At 36.0% G+C, this 25037-nt stretch overlaps 1 protein-coding gene across 4 annotated transcripts in view; it reads right to left on the bottom strand.

Annotated features, from left to right (window-relative positions):
* Positions 1-21077, bottom strand: part of zbbx (zinc finger, B-box domain containing) — a 52898-nt gene extending 31821 nt beyond the window's left edge. For 2 of the 4 annotated variants that reach the window (XM_008425335.2, XM_008425337.2), the window contains exons 1-7: positions 20921-21075; positions 19848-19977; positions 19233-19346; positions 14790-14892; positions 14519-14570; positions 13875-13990; positions 1382-1603 (exon numbers count right to left, since the gene is read on the bottom strand). In XM_008425335.2, the coding sequence (XP_008423557.1) occupies positions 1382-1603; positions 13875-13990; positions 14519-14570; positions 14790-14892; positions 19233-19346; positions 19848-19909 (669 nt within the window). In that variant the 5' untranslated portion in view covers positions 19910-19977; positions 20921-21075. Of the gene's footprint in view, positions 1-1381; positions 1604-13874; positions 13991-14518; positions 14571-14789; positions 14893-19232; positions 19347-19847; positions 19978-20920 lie in introns of all 4 variants that reach the window. The other 2 variants (XM_008425339.2, XM_008425336.2) reach the window with 2 other exon arrangements.
* Positions 21078-25037: the final 3960 nt, after the last annotated feature.

Genomic DNA, 25037 nt, shown 5'->3' with positions numbered 1-25037 from the left:
TCTGGGTTCTAAAGCTAGTTTTAGTCATTGTTCCTTTGTTCTTATTTGGCATCAGTTTCCCACATGGTCACACCGTCTACCTAACTAGCCACAGGTTGACTGGCTAGTTAGTTTAGCTCCATAGCTAAGCTAGCTGGTTCCCTGGTAGCTGGAGCCTTAGTAGCTTTGGCTAACGAGGAAAACTCCCCCTCCAGTATTGCATGTTCTGGTACAGCATATTCACATCTCTGAGATTTATGCATTTTTGTTTTTCTAATATTTTATTGCATAATTACTTCTGCTGATTTTTGTTTTTTTATTGTTGTGTAGCTTGGCATAGAAGCTTGCTGGCTGAATATTTTGACTGTAATGTTGAGCTATTTAGTTAATAAATTCTCAGACTTAATTAAATTATTCCAGTATTATGTGTGAAGTGTGTCTTGTTTCCTGTAGCATTAATTAATTTATTTATTTCATGAGAGACCAAAGATGTTTGGCTGACTATTCTGGATACTCTGGTGGATCCCCAACTCTTTCCAAAAGAAACTTCAACTCTGTTAATAATAAATCATCAATCGTATTAATAGCTGCATAATCCAAACATGAATGCAAACTTTGTTGTCGAACACACGCAAATTATTTTATTTCGTTTGTTTTTAAACTTGTAACTAAATAAAAATTTGCAAGATTTATACCAGCTGCACATGGAGTAAGTTTTTTTTTCGCTACCTTGTGACCTCAGTTGTTTGAAAAGGCTACTGTCAGAATGAGGTCAACTGCGCTCCGTGGTGTAAAGAGTATGAAATGTCAATCTAACTGTTCCTGCCAGACCTGCGCTGCTGGAGGGCTCCTTTCAGTCCAAAGGTACATGCAGTTCACAAGTTTGCCTTTAGATACAGCCTGTGGATTTGGCGTCAATTAGGGTTTGTTTGAAGTTCTTTCAATTGACTCACATGGTGCAGAGGTAGAACTCACACCATGTAGAGGCTTGTTTGATATCTTTTTAGTGAATTGTCACATCATGTGAACTGCAAATGGAGTGTAATTTTACCCGCTGGCAAATTATTTTTTTACGCTGTATCCATTCATGGATAGAGGCTTCATATTTTGTTGGAACAAAATATCAATAAGTGAAATAAAGCGAGACTGCTGAAATAGTGACTAGTTTTAAACAGTGTAATTTAAAATGAAAGAATTTTCATATGATAACATAACAACATCAAGTAAAAACTTTCTCAAATATTTTTTTTAGAGAAATCCAAATGTCATGAACAGAATGTGCCTGTACACATAGTTATGATTCATAATGTTGGAATAGAAATGTGCAAAAAATTGTTCCCTATTTACTTATATTTTATACTTTCAAGTCAGCTTCTGATCTCTTGCACAACACATACAGTACCTGGCTGCAATTATGAAAAATTTCCATCTGTTTTTCCTTCACCTTTGTTCCATTCTTTGGCCACTCATCGTCTCTTGTGGTTATTGCATTGAATGTGAGGCTGTTATTGGAATCAGGGCTTCTACTGGAATCAGGATTATAGATACCGGGAAAAGAGCCAGGGTTAATCTTTCTCTGGAAGCAGCTGACGTCTTGGCTGATCACTTGAGCCTGTGCGTCTGTCTGAAACAGAAGACCATAGTTTATGACACCAGATCAGTATTGCTTAGTTTAAGAGGCTGGAATTACTGCTCTTATCTAAATTCTATTGAAACATCATTACAATAAACTCACGCACCTATTGAGAGTTTATATTACCAAAATGAAGCCCTCTTCAGTCCATCAAACAGTGACAAATGAGTAAGAAAACTATTACATCAGAGAACCTTACTACAACTGAACTAGTTAGTTTAATTCAGAAGAAGTATATTGGTTGAATTAAAATATAACTTTATATCCAAATTTGTCAGGTATATGGATAATTTTGGATCTATCAGCAGACACAGCTAACTAAGGAACTGTTTTCTACATGAGTAAACATGTAGAAATCCCTACATGTTAAATAATCCTGATTATTTAACAGAAACTCTAATTGATGTTATTCATTGGACATAAGACATAAGATCTATGTCACTATCAAGGCAACTTAATTTCCACTTCTTCCTGATTTTGGTGAGTAGTTTGAACTTCAGAAAGTCGTCTTCAACATATTGAGATGCCTAAATACCCTGAATGCCAGTTGATTGACTGCTTTGCCATTTGTGTTAAAAAAGAAACTGCATAGATGTACCTGGCAAAGAGGCTGGTATATATTTACATGAACCCGACGCAACTTAAAATCAAGAAATCATGTTTAAACAATCATGACAGATGACCATTTAGTTAACAATACTGCTACAAGCTAAGGTAGTGCAATGAAAATGGCATATAGCTTTCAATCAAACTTAATACATTTTGACAGGTGACCTTTGACTTGTCACTGAGGGGACCCTTAACCTGTCCCCTCACTGACAGGTTAAAGGTCACCTCTCAAAACATATTAAGTGAGATCAAAGGGTGAATATATACTTTTTTGCCATGAAGCATAACTACTGCGGTATAATGCGCCAAACGCCTGCAACCGTTCTTTTTGTTAAATTTTAGGCAAGAGATTTAGCACTCACAACTTTTACTCAAATTGAAGTAGTAAATACCAAGCAAGCCCTATTTAAAGTACACTGATGGCATAAAGCAAAAGGGATGATGCCAGACAGCTCTCTTGACCCCATTTAGAGGGTAACTCCTAATCATTTTAAGTGCTCACACTTACATCCCTGGTCTACCCTTGAAACCCAACACAGAAAAGTCCATTATATATATATATATATATATATATCAATTTTATAAAATTTACATGTTCATCAATCTGAGAATCAAATAACTTCATACATCTCATACAAAAAAAAGAAAAAAGTTTAAAACACTACACATAAAACACATAAAATGGAGTTTTAGTTGCATGTGATCAACTAAACCCATACTGATCACAAGGCCAAACTAATGCACGTTGCCTTGGAGATGACAATTTCTCACAGGTAATTGATTAATGTGGCAAACTGACATTAAGAAATAAATCATATTACTTTGGGTGATTTTTGAAAACCGGTTTATTAAGTTTATTCACTCAGTCATTTAATCAATGCCTGCAGGAAGTCTCTTTGGACTGACCAATGCACAGTACAACAGAAATGTCCAAGCAAGTCATTACAGCTCTGAGGAAGACGACTTCAATAGAAGATAGAATATTTTCTTGGATTCCCTTTACAATAACATATTCCTATACTGTGACTCAGCTTTTGTCTCAGTGGTAACATTAAATAACATGACAAAGGTATCAAGTTTTAATGCTGTGTCAAGTGTCAAACTCGATCTGTGATTTACATTTTGCATTAGTTAAAAAAATTAGCAGAATAAAAAAGCAAGTCATTTAAAGCATTTTTATGTAAGGGTGGACAGAAAAATTGGACAGCTGCTAAATTAGCCCCAATTTCCTTCATTTTATTGAGATCTGTGATCAGCTCATACTTACATGTGAAGTCGATTTTCCACCACTCTTGTGTACCTCGGCAAAGGTCTAAAAATCAACTACTTTTCTATTGGTCTGCAATAGAACTATCCACCAGGTCCTGTTGTACGCTTGCAGTTAACAATAGCCACCCCACTGTTGCCAACTCAGCAACTTTCTTACTATATTTAGCATTATTTCAGACTAAATCTGAGAATCTGCCAAAATCGGAATCGGCAGGTCCGGCGTTTTTTGATTGTTAATGAGCGATCTGCTAGAAGACTGCAACCGGTTCACTCCAATTTGTAATTATTATTGGATTGGTTGAAGAAACTTAATTCAGACCATGGGATCATACCAGAACTAATGGTGATTCAGACATTTCTACACACCCATCACCCCTTACTCTGAAGGGACATAACCTTCCATCTCATGTCCACACACCTGCTGACAATGCTTTTTTCATCAGCAGATTTGACAGCTGGACAGTAGTGACAGCATTATTATTAAAACTAGTAACTGGCATACTTCAATAGCTCTTATAGAGTTTAGCTAGTCACTGATAAGTTCAACCATCTGATAAAATAGCATCTACTTCAGCCTGACAGTCATCCAGGCAGCATGGAACCAGTTTGAAGCTCTGCAGTGTGTTGTAATGACTACTTCTGAAACACCTAAAATTGGACATGTAGCACCTTCACAGATACACATCATGCCTAAAGCATATCTATCGAGTCCAATCAAATAAACCGAGCAAGAAAGAAAAAGAATCGGGTGACCTTTGCATTAAAGCTGCAGTAGGTAACTTTTACAAAAATAGGTCTTTTGCATATTTCTTAAAACTGTCCCTATGATGTGACAGCATAACATGAGACAGATAAGCTGTGAAAAAAGTTGACTCCTCTGCCGTCTCCCTATGGTTCTACTGCAGCCTGGTAAAAACCAGCCTCTTGTCCTATGCTATAAGCTTTGTACAGAAGGTCTGGGCTCACAACCTGTGCTGTAAACAACCATTCTCCACTGTGAAGAGAGAAGCGCCGATCTGAACAAGAAGACTGTTAATGTTAATTCAATATTTGGAAGCGTGACCAACACTGACTGAATGGCTCTACCGCTGCCACTGCTAAAACTTCAGGTTGACTACAATTCTAAAACTGTTTGCTGATTGGCCCGGTCAAAAATCGACCAGAGGCAATCCAAGTCAAGAGGAGAAAAGGACAGACTGTGCTGGAAGCAAAAACATTTTTTTGCTTGGAATTGCTCAAGAAGGCAATGGTCAGCCTAGTTCTACTGCCACTTGCAAAATAAATTGCTTTTCGTTAAAAAGAACCAATCAGAGCTAGGAGGAAGGTCTCAGCACTGGAAATGACGGCAAAACAACTTACAGCTTGTTATAGGATAAACATTTATATGCCGTCATCAGAGGCCATGCTAACGAGCCCAAACATTCTTAGCAGGCTCTGTTGAAGGGAAGGAGCTGTAGCAAAGAGGAGAGCAAGGAGGTGTGTAAGATGCATGTGAGAATGCGTGTACACAGAACTAAGACCCTCCTCCTTCTGACTGATTGTTTCTGACCAAGCCCCAAATTTCGGCAGATGGTTGTAGGACCACAGAGAGAAGGCAGAGGGGCTTGACATTTTAACAAATATTGCTATGAAACATTTTTTTAAATAAAATTTACCTACTGAAGCTTTGGTTTTATTTACTAAATAAATGTTCAGTGTGGGATACATGCCATCCTGGTATATCACATAATAAACAAAACTCTGCAGGGATTTAATTATGTCTTTAGTACTATAATAATGTTTGGTAAAGCAAACTCTACACTAAACCCTCCTCTATTTATTCAAAGTGTTTCACACACTCCAATCCTGATTTAAAGATGGTTATTCTAGAAAATTTACAACTGGAAAAAGACAGAACATTTATTTATTTATTTTTTGTCTAAAATCTGCCATTACACACAAGAAAGCAAACTAGTTTGTATTTTGTCTGTGTGTTGAATTTAGAATCTAAGAGGAAGGAAATAAAATCTTGAAGTATCAAATCTTTGTGCTTAGTGTTCAAATATTGTCTAAAGTTCTTACGTGTTGGGCCAAAACACACTCTTTTCAAGATCCCTTAATAGCAAATCAAAAACAGTGCGAACAAACAGAAGGTTGTTAAGCTACTTTTTTTTTCCTTTTTCTGACCACTTTCCAGCTGTGTTCACAGGTGCACTTAGAGTCTGAATGTCTAAGTGCATCTGAAACAAAGGACTTGTCAGATCAGCACCTTAAACTGAAACTCTCTTTGTGATGGTGTAATTGTAGTGCAGTGGGTCCAACTTACAAACATTCAATGAAAACACAATAGCTACATGTAAAGGTTTTTACAAATATGGCTTTGAAATTCAAACTCATGACTCCCATTTTACACCACCTACAAAGAATACTTCCCCTTTTCCAGTGTAAGCATCTCAACAACATGTGTGCTAACATATTAATCTATTTGCAAAGCATTTGTATAACATGCAAGTGAATAGATAATCAAAGAAAGGCCGATACTTTTTCCAAAACATTTTTAGTCGAGTTGGATAAAAAATGCAAATGCAGAGAAAATGGAGGAGAAAGTTAACACATTTCTTAAACAGAAACTAAGCTCTCCTGTGTTAGACCAAAGTTCGGATCAGATACAGTAAAACTAGAATTCTCACAACGACTGATAACACACAACATAAGTTCAAATTCTGATTTTAAAAGAAATTCATTTGACTAACGCAGGGATCTTAACTACATGGCTGGTATGAAAAATATTAGCTTAAAGTTGGCTGAGTATCCACTTCCTCAACTGAAGTGACATTTAATGAGTTTAAAATGTAACAAACGCATAAATGTAGATTATTTTTAACCACATAGTTTAAAAATAGGTAGTACTTTTAGAATTGATAAAAAATAAAGGTATTGTTAAACAGAAATTACAGCCTCCATCAAAATGTGTATAGCAAATATGTTGATGTATATATTTTGATACATACATCAAAATATTTTCTTACAGTTGAAGAAACAAACAAAGGTAGAACAGTAACAAAACAGGCCAACTTTTTCCTAAATAGGTTCCAGAATGGTAACCAGCATCTTTTACTTACATTTTAAGATGGAGAAAAAATTAAAAACCCCTTTTGCACCAAGTCATTGTGCTTCTCATATCATCAATCTTTGTCTCACAATAAGCACTTCAAAACAAATGCGTGCAGTTCCATTTTTCTGTTTATGCTCTAATAGATTGTGTAACTGTGGGAGCTAGAAGTGGGATGTTTACAGAAATATGACCTACTGAAAACAAATTGCATTGAAGAATGTTTTCCTTTGAACCACAACCAAAGAATAGAAAGTGGGTGGGGATGATCTCAGAGACAAAATGAGAAAAACAACATTATGACATAAATTAGATCAATTAAACATGCTTCGTTTATATAGTGCTCTTTGAAATTACCTGACAATATTTTGCTACGCCGCAGCTTACCACACCCACTTCATGTGGTTCTGCCTTAATGAACTACAAGTAATGATTAAATAATTCATCATTATTGACCCAGGTCTCTGTGTGTGAAAGGCAGGACATATCTGATGAGGTAAAAAAAAAAAACTCAACTTATCATATTGATGATTTGTTCTTTCTTTTTGCACCTCATTTTGCCTCATCCCTCATCAGAGGGGCGAGGCATAATTTTTTTCCAAAGAAAATCAAACAGGATTAGTATAGGGGAGAGAGATATGCCTGCGTCAGCTGCATGAGCATAATCCCCAGTCTTTATATTCTGCCAAAATACACAGTTTTGCATTACTGCTGGCTAAAGTGAGGATACAACCCAAACGAACAGTGAAAATCTACAGAGAAAATGACAATTGTCTCTAAAGGTCTCTTGTGGTTTGATTGAACAAACATGTGTGTGCATGGTTTATTTAATACATGTTGCATCCCAAAAGACACATTAGTGTGTTAACCTGACCTGTGCTGAAGTATTGAAAATATAGTAAACAATGTGCTTCAGCATTTATAAAAGTTGAATTACGAACATTACCAAAGCAGAGTTTAAACACAAAAAGGATATCTTAAAAAGTTCTAAAGTTAATGCAGTTTTTTATCGTTCTCCCATTTAGCTCAGCACACACGCTGAATCTGTCAGCATTCAATGCCAAAGTATTATTATGTTTATGGTTTATGTGTTTTGCTTTGGATCACACATTTCTTTGGGTTTCTATGCTTAAATTTTTATCACGCCTTTTAATTATAATGTTGCATCCTTTTTAATGAGCAGTTTGTTTTTGTTTTATTTTCAAAATATTAGTTATTTTTTGTTCTGGCTTCATTGTCGTCTTTGTATTTAGAGTTTTGCTTTTCCCACTTCCTATGTGAAGCTGGGGAAAAACTTAATGACTGTTACTGTCTTCATAGATTTCGAAAGGACTTAAAAAGAAACTGATTTCAGGGGACTTTTGTTTCATGACTAAAAGACTGAGGATCACAAATTAAACAACTTGAAGTGTTAAGAGATCACAGACCACAGGATTCATCAAGACAGCTGAATGCATCCAACTGTCATGGAAACTTTTACAAACGCTGGAAGGAACAAACCTATAGAGGGATTATCAATCAGCGTCACGTTGCGTCAGCAGCCACTCTACTGTGCATGTTGCCTGCGGAAAGGAGGCACAAATACATAATTCTAACTATTTGAACTATTTACAATTAGACTAAAAGTAATTTGCAACTCGCCACCAGCGCAGAAGCCCCTCTCTTCGCCAGACGTAACTCACACACGCAGCTTTGAGGCATGTGTAGATGTCACAAGTTTTATTTTTAGCACGGCGTCTCTGTACCTCGCACTACCCCCAGTTCAACCTGTTACAACCACATCTTAATTTTCCCACACATTGTGACCAAAGTAGGAATAAATTATTGTATTTTACTTGTCCTTTGCAGGCGAAATATAAATTCTGCTTTTATGTTTATTTGGGGTCTTTTTTAATGAAAACTTATACTTTAGGAAAACCCTCTTACGGTGTTCTTGCTTACCATGGATATGTTATTCAGAGGGACTTATCTCATTGAGAGGTGATGATCTTACCATGAACAAATTGCTTAAATATTGCTAGTGAGTAATGACCGCTAATTTGGTAATTTGGTAGCATAACTTATTTTATCATGCTGTGATAAACAGTTGTAATACGGTAACAACATGCTAGCTAACGTTAAAACAGCAAGATAAGTACGGGTAACCGAGTGTGTGTATATATATATATATATATATATATATATATATATATATATAATCAAGTATCTCAGTCTTCAACAGTAATGTTTTAGCAGTACTTTTAAGAGTAATGAATCTTAAAAGTACCATTTAGTCAGATTTAGTCAGATTTACTTCTGACTAAATCTAGAAGTAAGATTTAGTCAGTAGTCAAGTTCCATAAAATCCACGATTTTCTAACCAGACTTTTGTTTGACGGTTGGTTATGAACTAATTTAGAATTAATCCACATTAAGTGCAGTAGATAAGGGGCTTGTGCATCAAATCATTACTTATGGTTATTTGTGGATGTATCCCGTGTGCAACACACTGTTGAAAACAAAGCAGAGCAAATTAAAAATCCAGATCATAATTTGTCCAACATTACTACAAATAGCACAACCAAATGTTATTTAATTAAAATAATGTTTAGTTCATAAAATAAAATAAATCATTCAAATCTAATTTTGTGAAATGGTTTTGTTTACTATTGTAGAAATTACTTTCCTCAGTACTATTGCACATCATAAAAAAAAAAAAAAAAAAAAAACGTCTCTAATTTAAGATAAAATATTCGCAGGTGTGATTGCCAGAATTTAAATACAGTAAAATATTTTTTTTTTCTTACAGTGTATGCTTAATGTCACAAGAGGGTCCAAATTTGTAGCAGCTCCTTCTTATGTACAACCCTTACTCGTACCGTTTTTATCCGGCTGATAACTAGTTTCATTACTTTACTGCAGTATTTCATAATTAAACTGTTAGCTGCTGACTAAAAAGTCAAGTCTGAAAAAAGTAGGTACAGGTGAACATGAAGATTGTCAAAGCATGCCAACTCACAGATTCTGATTTCTTTATGGTAGACGTAGGTTTTTATATAACTGACTTCAACTTAAGCCAGAAACAGTCAGAGAATGAGCAAAACCAAAGGAGAACAGAAGTGGAAAAGTAAAGACGAGAAACACTGCACTGAAATTGAACATACAGAGGAAACAGGCGTGATGCACATGTGATATTGCTTCTATGAATGAAGATCCTGTTGTGGAGTTTCAGTGCCCCCTTCTGTTAAAGTCTGTCAAAACACCTTATGAGTAGTAGTTAGTGTATATTTCAAGACCAAGAATCCCTTTAGTTTGTGTGCATGAGGATACATGTACAGTATTATTGAGAGACAGGGAAGCTACACCAGAGAAAAAGTAAACCTTTGTGTAATTACATGATCCAAACATGTTTTAAAAGGGCCAAGTATACAAATGTTCATGCTCCTTTAAATTCCTGCAGAAACAACCTGTGAAAACCAGTATAACTTTAAGATAATAAGTATCTCACAGTCTTCAACGCTCATCTTTGCCAGGCAGACTTTTACAGAATGAATATTGAAATTACTTTTTGGGTAGGTTTGAGATAAATATAGAAGTGCCTTTTTGTACTGTATATGTACCTTATGTCACTGCACCAACAGTGCAGTAGTACTGCATATGCATGTGTGGGTGTTTGAAAGCATCTTAAGGGAGGTCATTATCACTGCTACCTCAAAGTATCTCAAAGTATCAAAGTCTTTGTAGAAGAGATAAAATCCCTTGTGTCAGCAGGTCTGGAAGATATGCATGGACTAGCTGGACAGACAACACAGGCAATGCCAGGGTGAATACTAACACAATGAAGGAATGATGATATGGCAAAACAACCTTGTTTTTAAACAAAACAATAACATGTTGTTCCCATTATTTGTAATGCTTTTATTTGTAAGGTTTTTCATTGACTGAAGAAAATCTTTTAAAGTCTCAAACCAAACATCTATATTTTGTAAACTTATATCCAGGACCGTTTAAAACAGGGGTCCCCAAACTACGGCCCGCGGGCCGGATCCGGTCCTCGCTCATCTTTTCACTCACGTTTATGCGACTCTGCATGTCAAAATAAGTAATGCGATTAATCCCCATTAAACGTTGATATATGTGTGTGTGTGTGGGTGGGTGTGTTGGTACAGGTAAACTATCAAGTAGACAGTATGCAACTATCAGCTCTGCAATCCAATTGTACAGCTCATTACACAATTAGACTAAACAAACTACTTACATGTAAAATGTGGCATCTTGCGAGAAATTGAGGACACAATCAGTCCTACAGCAATATGGACAAGAATAAGCATTCCATATTTGTTGGTCTTGCAGGCAAACACTAGTGGCTAGTCTAAATGAAGACTTAAGTGAACTTCTACCTTATTAAAACAGCTGCAGCTTCAATAACTTTGGGGAAATGTATGTGACCACTATGTTTACACTGGGCAATTATTTTTGAAGAAAGGAGGGGTTTAGACATGAGAACTCTTCTGTGAAACATGTATTGAGAAGTCAGTAATTGCCTGACACAAAAGGCGATGTAAAATCAATATAACAGCCTTCATCTAAACCGCGATAATAATTCTCCTTTGTAAACAAGTTTACTTTTATATGAGACAGTTGCTCTTAAAAAAAAGAATATACCCCAATGTAGGGTAATTATTGAAGCCTTCATTCAAAAGTAATTCATTGGTCAATTGCATAATTATAGTTAATATTTGTTGTACTTCTTTTTTCCTGGTCAATTCTGGAAGACAATTAGGAACAACATAGCCCTAAATCCATAAGTCAATAAAATTGCTGTTGATGAATACCTGGTGAATTTCCAGTACCAGTTTGGAAATCATCAATAAATCTTGCTCCCTTTCACACTCCTTCATTTCATGTTTCTCTTTTACAAAACGTAATAATGTCCAAGAAATAATAACAATAATATTATGTGTAATAAAGGGGAACTTGTTTTTTCTAACATGCAGTTTTGTGTCAGAGAATGTGTATGTGCATCTGAATGCACACCAATACTTATAGCAGCTTCATAGTAACTTAATAGTATGCCGTAAAACACAGCCTCATTTTCTTGCTCAGGTCAGAGGATAAATTACAGCCACTCCTTGGGGATGAGGCTTCCCTATCGGGTTCCAAGCAGCATATCACCACACGCTATGCAGGTACACAGAAAATAAGGGAGCAGCTTTTGACACTTTTTTCTTCATTCTTTTGTCTAGATGACACTGAATAGATAGTGCAGAGTCATGTGCCTGTAGGATATTAAATAATGCCCAAGTTTCAGTCAAAACTTCAGAGAAAGTTAAACGCATTTATCTTTGGAAGTTTACATTTGCAGGTGTAGGAAAGCAACTGTGTACATAAGTGCATTTTCAGGCAGAAGTGTCCAGACAGTTGTAAAGCTTTCCTTTATCACAATCGTTATATGGTACAAGAGCAATCTAAAATATGTGTCCATTAGGACATTGTGTATATTTGTGCTTGCATTTAGGCTACGTGTCTGCCCAGACTACTATAAGTGCTGATGTTAAACCCATCACTGTAGAAGACTGGGGGCACTGGGCACTTTAATAGACAGTGCCATCATCAGCGCATGCACTTTCAAACAAATTACCACATCAGATCTGAATGCATTTTGTGTGCTGGATTTGAATAACTTATTCCACAATATAAAGGGCAGGATGTCAACTCAGCCAATTCAACCCCTCCTCCTCCTTAATTTCCTCTGTCAGTCTGCCTGGCTCTCACACCCACCATCCTATATTTTCTGTCTCTGTCTTGAAAGCATAAGCTTGACCCAAAGACCAGCTAAACTCAAGGAAAAATTAGAAAAAAAAGGATAGATAGCAACCAAGCTGCTCATTTTACACACACTCACAGCTTTTATTCACACAAACATTTGGGAGTAGCTGTCCCACCTCCTGAGCTGTAGGAAGATGAGTGAGAAAAAAAATAAACAATGGTGCCCTTAGGGGTCTTCCATATCGATGAATGGATCCAACTCAACAGTTATCAGTGCAAACACAAACACTGAGATCGACTGTTGGATAGGACAGATGAGGCATCGTAAAGGAGAAGAGAAGATAAAGGAAAACAGGTAAACAAGACACAGTGAAGACAACTTTGTAATAAAGCAGATGGAAGTGAGGGAATGGAGTAAGGAGATAAAGTGTGTGGAGGAAACTAAGAGACGGATAAACCAAATGACCAAGAGGAAAAGAGTAGGAGATAATGGGTATCCGAATGACAGGAGAAGCCAGGAGCTGATGTAGAGGAGAGACAAAGAACAGAAATATATCAAGAGGAATAAAATAGGACAATGAAAAGATAAGTTTAAATGAAATCAACAGCTGAACAAATAGAGAGTGACAGCCAGGTTGAAAAAGAAATGGAGAAAGACCAGGTGAAAAAAAATGAAATTCACTTCTGTTGTAAAGTACATTCCACAGCTGAGATCATCACCAGCTTAGTTTTCTAACTGAATGTAAATGTTTGTGTTTTAGCTGCAAACAAAGAAAATTAATGTGTTAACCTTAACGTGTTAATGCATGTGATTAATCTGAAGATTTTAATTATCATACTACTATTTTGACCTAAAATAATCTCTCCAGTGCATGGTCACCTAGTTCACAGCAGCATGAAGTGGACTCGATACACGGGGAGCAACAAATGACAGCAACGGGTGGGAGTTTTCTGCGACAGCAGACAGCAACAAAAGTTGAACATTTTCAAGTTTCTTGCGTTGCGTCGCATGTGGACATCTACGTGTATGAGTTTGAAATCTCAGATGCCCAAATTACACCGGTCACTTGGTTGGATGAGGTCAACTGGCTGTCACCACATCACCTCATTCATATAGGCAATTACCTGAGGCACCACAAGGAGCTATTTGACGTATGCATTTGTAATGGAGTAAGTTTCCCTTAGTAGTAGATGTTGAGTAGTGGGCGGTTACATTACCTACTTTCTGGTCTAATAAGGCCTTGCATTTTAATCCACTGGAATGAGGCAGGAGGGGCTTGCATAACTGCAAGCATATTTGTATTTCAAGCTTACAAAGTTAGGCATAGTGATTAATCATGACTAATCACAGCGCCAAAATGTGATTAATATGATTAAATAAAAGATGTACAGTACATTTTTTTTTTTAAATAAATTTTGAAAGAACTCAACAGACTCATACTGTTAAACAAGTAACAAACTGCTGCTTTGCCTTCTCACAATCCTTAAGAAATAACTATCTCAAAAGACTTTCAGAGTAAATATAAAATGCATTTGTTTTCTTACTGATTTTGTTGTTTTGACTTCACATTTTCTGGTGATTGTTCCCTTGACTCTGGTTCTTTTTGTCATTCCAAGGCCAGCGCTAGGGATTGAAGATGAAGATGATGACTGCGATGGGGCTGAAAGAGTAAACATGCAGATGTTTACACGCAGAAAAAGGGATTTTATTTATTACTATAATCGACATATGGATTTATCTTTATGAAACCAGCAGGAAAAGACAAAAAGAACACATTAATTAGATAAATAAACAATGTACCCAATGCAAATGTTCAATAATATATTGAACATTTGTATATATGAATGCAAATGCGCCTTATATATGGAGTTTGTTTTTTCAGTACAGATTTGTTAATCTGTAATAATACCAAACAAGAGAGCATATTTCTAATCCACAACTGGAAAAATTATTTGAAGCCTTTCACTTCTGTTGTAAAATACATCCCATAGTGAGAGCAAATACAACCTGTTACAGCAACAACTAAGAATATAAACAGAAAAATGCCATTGATTTTGTAATTATATTGCATGTTGGCTCATTCTAAATCAATGTGATATATGAATAGGAATGATTACTACTTAATCAGCTGTTGACTAATTGATTAATTTAATTAGTCAATTATTTTTTCTTGTACTAATCAACTCACCTGGCAGTGGCTCATCCTTCAAAACTCTGATCTTTATTTTCCCTGCTGGAAGCTGTGAAAATGATATATAAGTCACATAAAAGTGGAAAATGTTTCATGCTTTAGTTTACAAACAGCCTGGTAAAAAAATTTATGTTTGTTTTAATATTAACAGTATACCAACTCCTGCATATTTTATGTGGCATTAAATGTTTAGGATTAATAATAAAAATAAATGAAGCTCAGAGTGACAAATAAAAACATAAGATGCAGAGTTTGTTTTTTCATGTACTTTCAGGATTTTGTTGTCATTGGTCTTCTTGAAGCTGTTTGGTTGAGGGTTAGTGATTGAAGAAATACGTTGTCCAAATTTCCACTTTAAGTCTCTAAAATGCCTAAAGAAAGAGACCAAGAAAGACAAATGTCACAGATGAAGGAAAGATGACTAAATGAATAATTGATTGTAATCATTGTCAAAAGTCCAGTTTTCCAGAAGAAGTACTCATTCTGTCATTCATGCCAATGAGATCATACAACAAGAAATTAGTATCATACCAGTCTGATTTAGCGAGATGTTTCCCTATACCCACTAACTAGACAATGACAAACACTATGGAGTTGAAGATGCCAGCATGAGTTCTTTGTCACAGCACTGGCTGTGACATCTGACAAAGCAGCATTTTCAGATGATTCAGACAACTCTCAGTGCTTTTGTCAAGCTTATATCAGTAGTCACCGCAACAGTTGTTAGTGTTTTTAAACTAATTTGATTTATTGTACCATTTCATGCAGAAGAAAAACAATCATTTGAGTACCGTATTTTCCGCACTATAAGGCACACCTAAAAACCTTCAATTTCCTCAAAAGCCGACAGTGCGCCTTATAATCCGGTGTGCCTTATATATGGACCAATATTGAGCCACAACAGGTCTAGCAACTACGGTAAGCAGTCGCCGACTTCATTTTCGCCCTTAGAAGAAGAAGCGCGCGGTGCATGCTGGGATAGTTGTCAGAACGCTGGTTTGTTAATAAAGTTTGACTGACCTATCTACCTACCGACCGTCTAGAATCAGGTCGTCTGCAGGTAATTTAGCACCACGTTCTCCACGAACATGCTGTGCGCAAACGGAGAAGGGTGACCATCGTCAGGCCATGCCCCGGCCCAGTCGCGGAAGGTTCTCCTCGCCGACCGGAGTCGGACTGTTTTGTTGATATTCACTTTAGTGCAGCTCCATCTAGTGGATGCATAACGTAACTCCAGCCTCTACTGTAGCATCTATTCTATGCGCCTTATAATGCAATGCGCCTTATATATGAAAACATTTTTTAAAATAGGCCATTCATTGAAGGTGCACCACATAATCCAGTGCACCATATAGTGCGGAAAATACGGTTTTATAAGCACTAGTAATATGAATGAAACTCACTGGAATATTACAATTTTCAAGGTTTTAACTGCAACAGATTACTACCGATTTCATTTCTCAGGATAGGTGGAACGTACATATAATACATAATTGGGAGTCTTAACGACTGAAAAAACAAATTCATTTTTGATGAATGGCTTTTTGTTTTCATTGCAAATTTAGAGAAGGCTGCAGAAATGTGGGATTTTTTTAACTGTAGTTACAAGAGAAGGTCTCTCAAGTCAAAATATGCGAGGTAATGTTAGTATTTTGGAGACTTTTTTCAATAAGCAGAAAGCATTTCAGGTTTAGATGCGAGCTCTAAAGAAGAATTGTTTTCTAACAGAAACAACACATGTAATAAACAATATAAAAATACACACATTTCAATGGAAATTAATCTGTAATCATAAAGACCTATTACCACTGACCGTCTGGTTTAATAATTTGGAGTACAAACTATGATATGATAACAAGTGTACTAAATTACCTAATTGTATCCAGTTAAAAACATAAAAGCAACAATTATCCCAACAACTACTAGTATATCATATTGATTAGTTAAAATCATGTTATCTGTAACATTTACTTTATATCTTGATTGATATGTAAACATTGGTACAAATTTTTCATAACTATTAAATTTAGTACAGAAAATACTGTGCTTAGTATGCAGAATACTAAGCCTTTTTTGCCATTCTGCTCTTAGCAGAGTAACACAAGCCGAACAAACAGATAATAGATGGATATTTACCTGGGCTATCTGCTCAGTTGTAGATTTCCAACTGTATATTTAAATAATTACGTTAAGAACTAATTTCCTTCTAAAACATGACTGTTCATATTTTATTATTGGAAATACTTTCAAACATCTCAATTTATAGTTTTTGAGAGCATTGAGAGCAGAAAAGTTTGGAAGCCTTTCTTTGAACCAGTTCAGACACTGAGATCATCAGGTAGTTGCCTCCTAATGGTACCCAGAGTCAGAACAAAGCACAACAACACTGCATTGCAGTTTTATGCCCCTAAAATCTGGAACAGTCTTTCTGGAGAAGTGAGACAGGACTGGACTCTGACAACGTTTAATCTAAAAATAGTTCTTTTTAGCCGTGCATATGACAGATGGAAGGATTTTATCTATGTCTTCTTAATTTAATTAGACAATGATTTTTTTCTTGTATTTCATTTGTTTAATCCTGTTTATTTTATACCTGTATTTTTAAACTTTGTATTTAAATTCTTTACATTTTTCTGTAAAGCACACAAAATGTGCTATACAAATACATTTGCCTTGCTTTGCCTTTCAGAAAGCTGAAAGCACTGTCTGTAGCACCTGGTGGGGGAGAGGAAGCTACTTTAGGTTTTGTGGTTTATAATTCCAGAGTAAGTAATATCCTCTTTTGAAAACTTGGAATATATTTATATCTGTAATGGACCAATGCCCAGTGAAATGCATATGTGCAAACCCCGCACATAAATTTAAGTTTCCAAAAGTGTATGAGAGAAGTGTGGTGGAAATATTGTTCATGCTCATGTTGCTGAATTATTTATGACATTTATTCTATTGTGATGTTGGGCTCTCTTTGGAGAAAGTTTATTTTAGATTGAGCTGGCAGCCTGTCAAGGCTCAGGAAGTCAGACTTTGAATCTGTATATGTGTGTATGGAATGGTGAGAGAATCCAGAAACCTGATGTTGTTGCTTTGCCGTATTGACACTGAGGGAAGGCGTCAGGTAATCATCCTACCAGCATCATCACGGCAACTGGACTGTCGCTAGAGGAGACAGTTGAAGCACACCCCTGTCAGTGCAGGATGACAGGGTGTCCCCTCAGGGGCTCCCTCAGTGTGCATGCCTATTTGGGTTTATGTATGGACTGCATTAATGAAAATCAAATCATCTAATCCAAACAGACACACAATGAACTACACTCACAAAATATGCATGTATGTGTGAGAAAACAAATAGTTCTAAATAGCAATGGCTAAAACATTTAGCCTAGGTTCCATGAGGGAACTTAAGTATTCAGCGATGATTTATGTAATGTTCTTCTAAGAAATTAAATGTGTGATTTTTTTGTAATTGAGAAATCATCATAATTAACAGAACAAAGGCATGAAAAGATCAGTCTCTGTATTATTAATCAACATAAGTTTCATTTGTTGAATTTAGTTATTGAAATTAATGAACAATAAATTATTAAGATGCACCTGTAAGCAAACAACCAGCAACGTACATTTTTGATTAGAATAGTGGTAAGATTTTGTATATATATAAAAATGAATTATACCTCTACAAATCAAACCAATAAAATTATTTGTGAATATTCTCACAATTACCAAAAACCAAAAGAGTAATGCCTTCACAAATAAAGTGACAGGTAAAATTAGACATAAACTTGCACCCACATTTCTGCTCCTTTGACCTTTACTGTAGATGACTATATGGGTATTAGCCTACCTCATTTTAAAAGGTGCTTCAGTTTTCTCATCTCTTCCTTCCAAAGTGGATTTTTTGCTTGACCTTTACAGGTGGAAGATTCCCTCATGTCTCTGCACATTAGATTGGAGTCATAGTCTTTCTGTCTCTATTACTTGTTGCCTTTTCCATGTTGTTTGCAACTGTCTTACGGTGGCTGCACACTTTTCCAACTTTTTCTAGTCCCAGTACCGCATCCTCAATTGCATCTCGGCCTTATGCATGCCCTTTTAAACACTAATAGTTATAACCCAACTACTTTTCATCCAATATCTTTATTAAGATATGGAGGCCTAATTTCTTCCCAAGCCAAGCTCTTTCAGCAGAACATCACTCAGGCTATTTCTTATACCATTTCACTGATGTAAGCAGGTTTCAAGAGTGTCATCCACTCAGAACCAGCGACCATTTAAAATCAATATGTGCAGGATATGATAAAAATGATAATCTGTAGTGAGTACCAAGCCTTTCTGCAATAATAATTTTGGAAAACAAATATTAAAACTGTTCAGAGAACATAGTTTTCATTTTCATACAATTAAGATAAACATCATAATGTTTAACACAATACTTCAAGTGCATTAACACCATCTCGTTTTATTTAAGACAATCCCACTTTTATAAACGTGCTAATGCTGTTTTTTGTTCTTTGTAGTGTGTCTTCCACTTAATAACTATCAAATCCAATGATTATCTTTTTCTGTCCTGAATTTTTCTGGGCATGTCTGGCTGCTCAACAGCACAATTTCATTTAATTTTATTGCTTTACTTACATTTTGGCTTATCCCTTTTGCTTATCCTTTCCCAGCACTGCTCTCTGCTTTCTTTAGAAAGAGTATAACCAAGACTCACCTTCTTTCCTCCTTCTCTTTACTCATGTTTTCTTTCAACTGTTTAAGTTTCTCCTCCATTTTCTTGCTCTCACTGGCCAGAGTTGTGGTGTCCAGTTGCAGTTTGCGCAAGTTCCTACAGCAACAAAAACACATGCACATACAGCAATCAGCTATCAACAATCAATCACACAAATGACCGGTTTTGTCGGATTGGATGGCAAGGCTTTCATCGATATATGTTCAATTCATCTTCAGCGTTAGCAGATCCCTGTTCCCACGACCAAATCAATGCTTCAATCAATTAGTTACTGGATCAGTGTACTGCCAAGCAAGGCATCAACCCAGTCAATTATCTGTAGGCATGTGAGAAACTGTAGCGAGGGATAGAACTGAATTTTGTACTGTGCTCACAAAAATTGGACAACATATCTTTAATCACCTAAAAGAGATGCTACACAGAAAACTGTCAAATCTAGCATGACTATAAATTGGCCAGAAGTTCATTTTGTTCAAGCCTTTCTCATGATAAAATTTGAATGCCTATAGATGACTAGCAGATGAATAGCACTGTAGTCAAGGGACGCTAATGGGCTTCTAGTGAATACCCTAAATCACATTATTGATCTCATCTTACCTGGCATTGAGCTTGACAGATCTGGTCTTGTTGTTAGGAACCACATAGTCATTTAAATTCATGCTTCTTATTTCCAGGGGCTGCAGTATTTCACCAAGGTCTTCTACCACGCTTTTGAAAAGAAACTCTTCTGCAGCAATACAGAGATGCCATTAAATTTACAATCACGTATTTCTCACAAAATAACACTCTACTATAAATAAACCAGACCACAATAAAAATAGCTAAATATTTAATGAAAAAATTTAATTCAGTTCTTTGCCAAATAAATAACTGTATGACAGATATGGACATTTTCTATGTATTTAATTTGAAAAGTACATTTGCAAATAATGTAATATACTAGCAAGACAGGCACACCTGCTAGTAATATGTGGTCAAATAAACACCAGCTACACTTGATACAAATGCTGAAGTGCTTAATACACAAAATATATGTTATTGCCATTTTGCTCTTAAGCTGATATTAGCTGCATGAACAGTCCAGTCAAGATTATCTGCTTGGGTTGCCAGCCTGCACCGGGATCCCTGACAGACATGCCAAAATTGACTTCTGTCTCTTTAAGAAGTTCGAAGTCTTTACCACACTCTACCTGTCCACATGTCATCATAACATGCCACCATATATTCAACATTATTTGTACGTACTGACCAAACACACAGAGTACAAGCTACAGGCTGTTATACACCACCCTCTGGCTAGAACCATAGAAAACATTCTTAAAACAGAACCGTGAAATCAAATAAACTAAATTCACCAAAGAGACGTTGATGTTAGATAAATTGAAAAATGACCATTAACTATTTCTAAAAAATTTAAAAGGCATCAAATGTGCACTATAACATAACAAAAAAGGGAACAGTTTCTACAGAAGTGTGTTCAATATCTGTGGTAACCAATCCACCATATAATCAACCTTCTTAATTCCACCTGTGTTTTTTACCATTTTTCTAACTGCTAAAACCACATGCTAAAACAGCTGTTCTGTTCAAACCGAAGCTAATAAGAAACTTTGGCCCTGCGTCTCACCGCTTAAAGTAAGCAAACACAACGTAGAGGAGTTTAAACTTACCCTGAATCCGGGTGTAAATGTATTTTTTCACAACATGTCCCGGTGTTAGTTAGCTCCCTATATTCATCATAGGTTTACCGTATTTGAGTAAGATTTTAGCTAACGACCGCAGCCTACAAGAACGTCGTGTCTGTTGGGACGGAGTCACTATGGCAACCGAAGCCGGAAGTTAATTTGAGTTGAATACATTATCGCTCCGCGTGCGCGTTGATATCAGCTTCTACCTCCCTGCGGGTGTTTGATGACTAATCCTCAACTTCAGACAGATTACTACTGCGTGACTTTCTTTGTTACATAAATAAGCACACAGTTCAAAAGCATTTATCCCCCTGTTCCCTAAATAATCATGAGTAGGCTAGTGGGAATTCCTTGTAAATGATGCTTTCTCTGAGTATCAAGATACATTTTAAGCACTGACTAAAGCTTTCAAGCTCACATTTTCTTTCATATTTTCAGCATTTTTTGGAGTGACTTTAACTCATTGGAAATTAACTCTCTAGACAGTTCGTGTTGACAACCTTTAAAGAAAAGAGAATTTTCCATAAGTCCAAATAAAAATGTTCAGCAATTCATTTGAAAAGACCAAAGTGAAATAGATGTGTGGGTGTCGATTTGAGGGTTTGTCTGTAGGGAAACAATACTACTAAATATCATAAAATTTAAAATAAGTTCATGTACTTGTGTTTTATGCAACATTTTTGAATACCAAAAAAAGTGTAAATGTAAAAATGTACGTTTGTTCCCCAGTTTGTTAAAAAAAAAAAACATAAGGAACAAATCAGCCAAGAAAATCTGTTTTACATTACAATTTAAGAATGGCAAAACACATATCGCTAACACCGCAGCACCATTAGCAGCTTTTTTATACACCCTGCAGATATATAATTAATAAAATCGTAAAAGCTTCCTATAAATAATGAATGTCACATGAATAAATTTGTTGTGGCAAAAGAATAAAAGATAAGGGTTTGGAATGAATTTTGTCATTTTTCTTCATAGATATTTTAATAGTTGTCCATCAGTGTCATTCTGAAATATTTTGAAATTTTAATTGTGAGATTCAAAATGTTTATTAAGAAAACAAACTCAACAACATTTTCAAATTTAACAACAACATAAAAAAATAATCACAGTACTATAACTATTGTGTTTCTGTAAGGTGCTGCAGAATTTGGTATGTTTAGCTTTGATTAGCACAAAAATACATAGACTTACACACCCATTCTAACTAATCATCAGTAGATGTTCTGTTGGGTGTTTTATGTTATGTTCTGTGTGTGGGAAATGTTTGCATGTTTTTTGGTGTTGATCCTGATACATCTAAACATAATCTCTGCTCTGTCAGCTTGTGGAGCTGTCTGTCAATTGGTTGCCACAAAAACATGTGTGGAGGAAGATGATAGCGAGAGAGAGAGTAAAAAGAAGAATACAAGTGGTTTTGAGTTGTTCTTCACCTATTTGGTATTATTTTCTTTTTGTGGTGCACTGCAACCAAAAAGAAGTTCAATAAGCAACAAAAGCTCGACTAATTGCTTCATGCCTTTGTAGAAGATAGCAATGTTTGTAACTGTCATCAAATTAGACAATCTATTTCATAAATTAACAAACTATAGCTCCCACAGTAAAATCTAATTAAATGTCCAATATAAAAGGAAATAGATAAATAAATATGTCACAAAAATGGACAATTTCTCTTTTTTTAAACAAAAAATTATAATTCAATAGTTGTTTTAATTTTTCTCAACACGACAAAAAATTTAAGCAGAAATTGGAAGTAAAGCGAAGGATCAAGCTTTGAATGTCAACAACAGTCTAACAATCTAAATCCAGTGTTAGGTTTGGAGAAAGGATGACAGAATAACATTGGATTTGATTGGAACATCATCTTGTACTTTCCAATTCCAGAATATTGATTTCCTGGTTGATTGTCTGTATAAAATCTTCAAGAGTGAAAAAAAGATCTAACCTTTCTGTATTAGACTACAGGACACTTTTTTGTAAGGAGGTTTAATCCCAAAACAGAAAACTGAGTTCATGTTCTTCCTTATTTTTTTCCTCTCTCCTGTTGTAGTTTCAACCATTTCTTGCTGCAGAAGTCAACATATCCATTACAGTATTGTCAAAAGTATTCTGAGACCAAGCAGTAAACTTCACATAGAGTTATGTCTGCTTTTTAATTTCATTCCAGGAGTTGGATTTGAAATCTACTTATGATTCAGGTTTTGGCCTCGTCTCTTGCATGCAATGATGCACATATACAGGTTTGGCTTTATTTGTATTCCAGGACAAAGAATATATTCAGACACTTCCGAAAGGATTGTCAAATTGTGCCCCGAGCTTAACACCTTCTTTCAGCCTTGCAATTTTTATCACAATTCTTCCACAACAGAGCACAATAATGGTCCACCAAGCACATGACCGCCTCGTTCCTGAATCCGGCTTTCTCTCCATTTCCCTTTGTCTATCTCGCCCTCTCCCAACATTGTTGGCATATGACCTATTGCTCCTGCCATCAGGGAAGTGTGGGTATATGACTTATTGAGTGTGCCTGTGAGATTGTGAGTGTGCATGGTCATTTAGGGTTGTGACCCTCCAGCTGGATTCTGTCTGTGCTGCTAAACAGTTACTCCCGCCTTCTCCTGTTCTCTGTCAAATCTGCTTGAACAGACAGCCTGGCGTGTAGTGGCATACCGATGAGTGAAAGACTGAGCGGAGAAGAGGGAAGGGTGGTATAAGAACGGTGCAAGGGGCTGTGAGGTGTGGGGGAGGGGGGACGAGCATTGTAAGGGGCCAAAAGGCACATGAAAGAGTGACACAAGAAAAAGAACAAAGGAGCAACATAATGCATGAAAGGGAGGGATGCAACAGCTGAGCAGTTGCAGGAAAAGGACAACCAGTGTACTGTGAAATGTCAGGGCTATTGAATTCATTAGGAGGCAATGATCATGGTGCAGCACTGAATGCCATCCGTTGGGTTAAATATTTTTTAGGCAATCCAAATGCTGGGTGCACTGTATAGAGACTGTTTTAAAATGATTGGAAACATTTTAAAGAATACACAGTCCTAGCAGCAAAAAGGGAAAGGGAGTAATCACCCAGCTGTAGTCAAAGTAATTTTAAAACCCTCCCAGTAGATAATGATAGGCACTTTAACAAAAAGAATTGGAAACTAATACGGAAGAGTTGGACTTTTTCATGCATTCGTTTACTGCACTTACAAACTGTTAATCGGAGAAAGAACACCAGCTGTCTATACTGACATTCAGTGTCAGGCAGATGTATTTACTCAGGCAGCTGTGATTTTTTTTTCTATTTTGTGATCTTTTTTTAATTGATTAAATTTTTTTGGATGCCAGATGGACTCATTCAAGATGGACCTGAGCAGAAGAATATGCAGGATGAACATTTTTTTAGTATTTAAAATATTGGCACTAAAGTTTGTCTGAAGCTAATAGTTCATTCTGCATCAGAATCCACGAGGATCAAAACCAAAGAAACACAAGCACATTAAAATAGCAATAAATTATGTTTCATGTGTCCTTAGTTATTGATATTCAAGATACTTTACGTCTTCTCAGTTTTTCTTTATTTCATGTAAATGCTTTCTTTAGGCGTTTTCTACAAGTGACTTTGATAGCCCAGGAGTTCTTTATTCTTTATTTCTTGTGAAACGAAGACTAAAGGCAGCTTTCCCTGAATGCTAATGGCATGTTTGTATGAAACTGTCAAATCAAATTAAACCGAACTGCATAGATCAACAGAAACAATGAAATAAACAATGTAGGCTGAAATAAACAGATATCTGTTCAAATTACCTCAGGTTAAGGGAAGAATATGAAGAAAAACAACTCTTTTTTTGCTTTTAGGAGTTTCTATTATTGTTTTTTGAAACACTTTGTAGTCACCTAGCTCTGAAAATATTACATTTTAACAGCTTTTTAGAAGTGCTTGAAGTTATGTTACAAATAGAGTTCAAATATAGTCTGTATATAAAGTGAGGCTTTACGTTTATTTACAATGTTTGATTAATTTAATCATTCTGAGCTCCAACGTCACGGGATGTTCATGGAGAACTGGACCGGTTAGAAATTCACACAGTGTGATGAAAATTTAAAGC

This window comes from Poecilia reticulata, linkage group LG13, assembly GCF_000633615.1.
Source record: "Poecilia reticulata strain Guanapo linkage group LG13, Guppy_female_1.0+MT, whole genome shotgun sequence".
NCBI classification, from domain to species: domain Eukaryota; kingdom Metazoa; phylum Chordata; class Actinopteri; order Cyprinodontiformes; family Poeciliidae; genus Poecilia; species Poecilia reticulata.
Note: the sequence above shows the minus strand (reverse complement) of the source record. Positions and strands in the feature narration are given on the sequence as shown.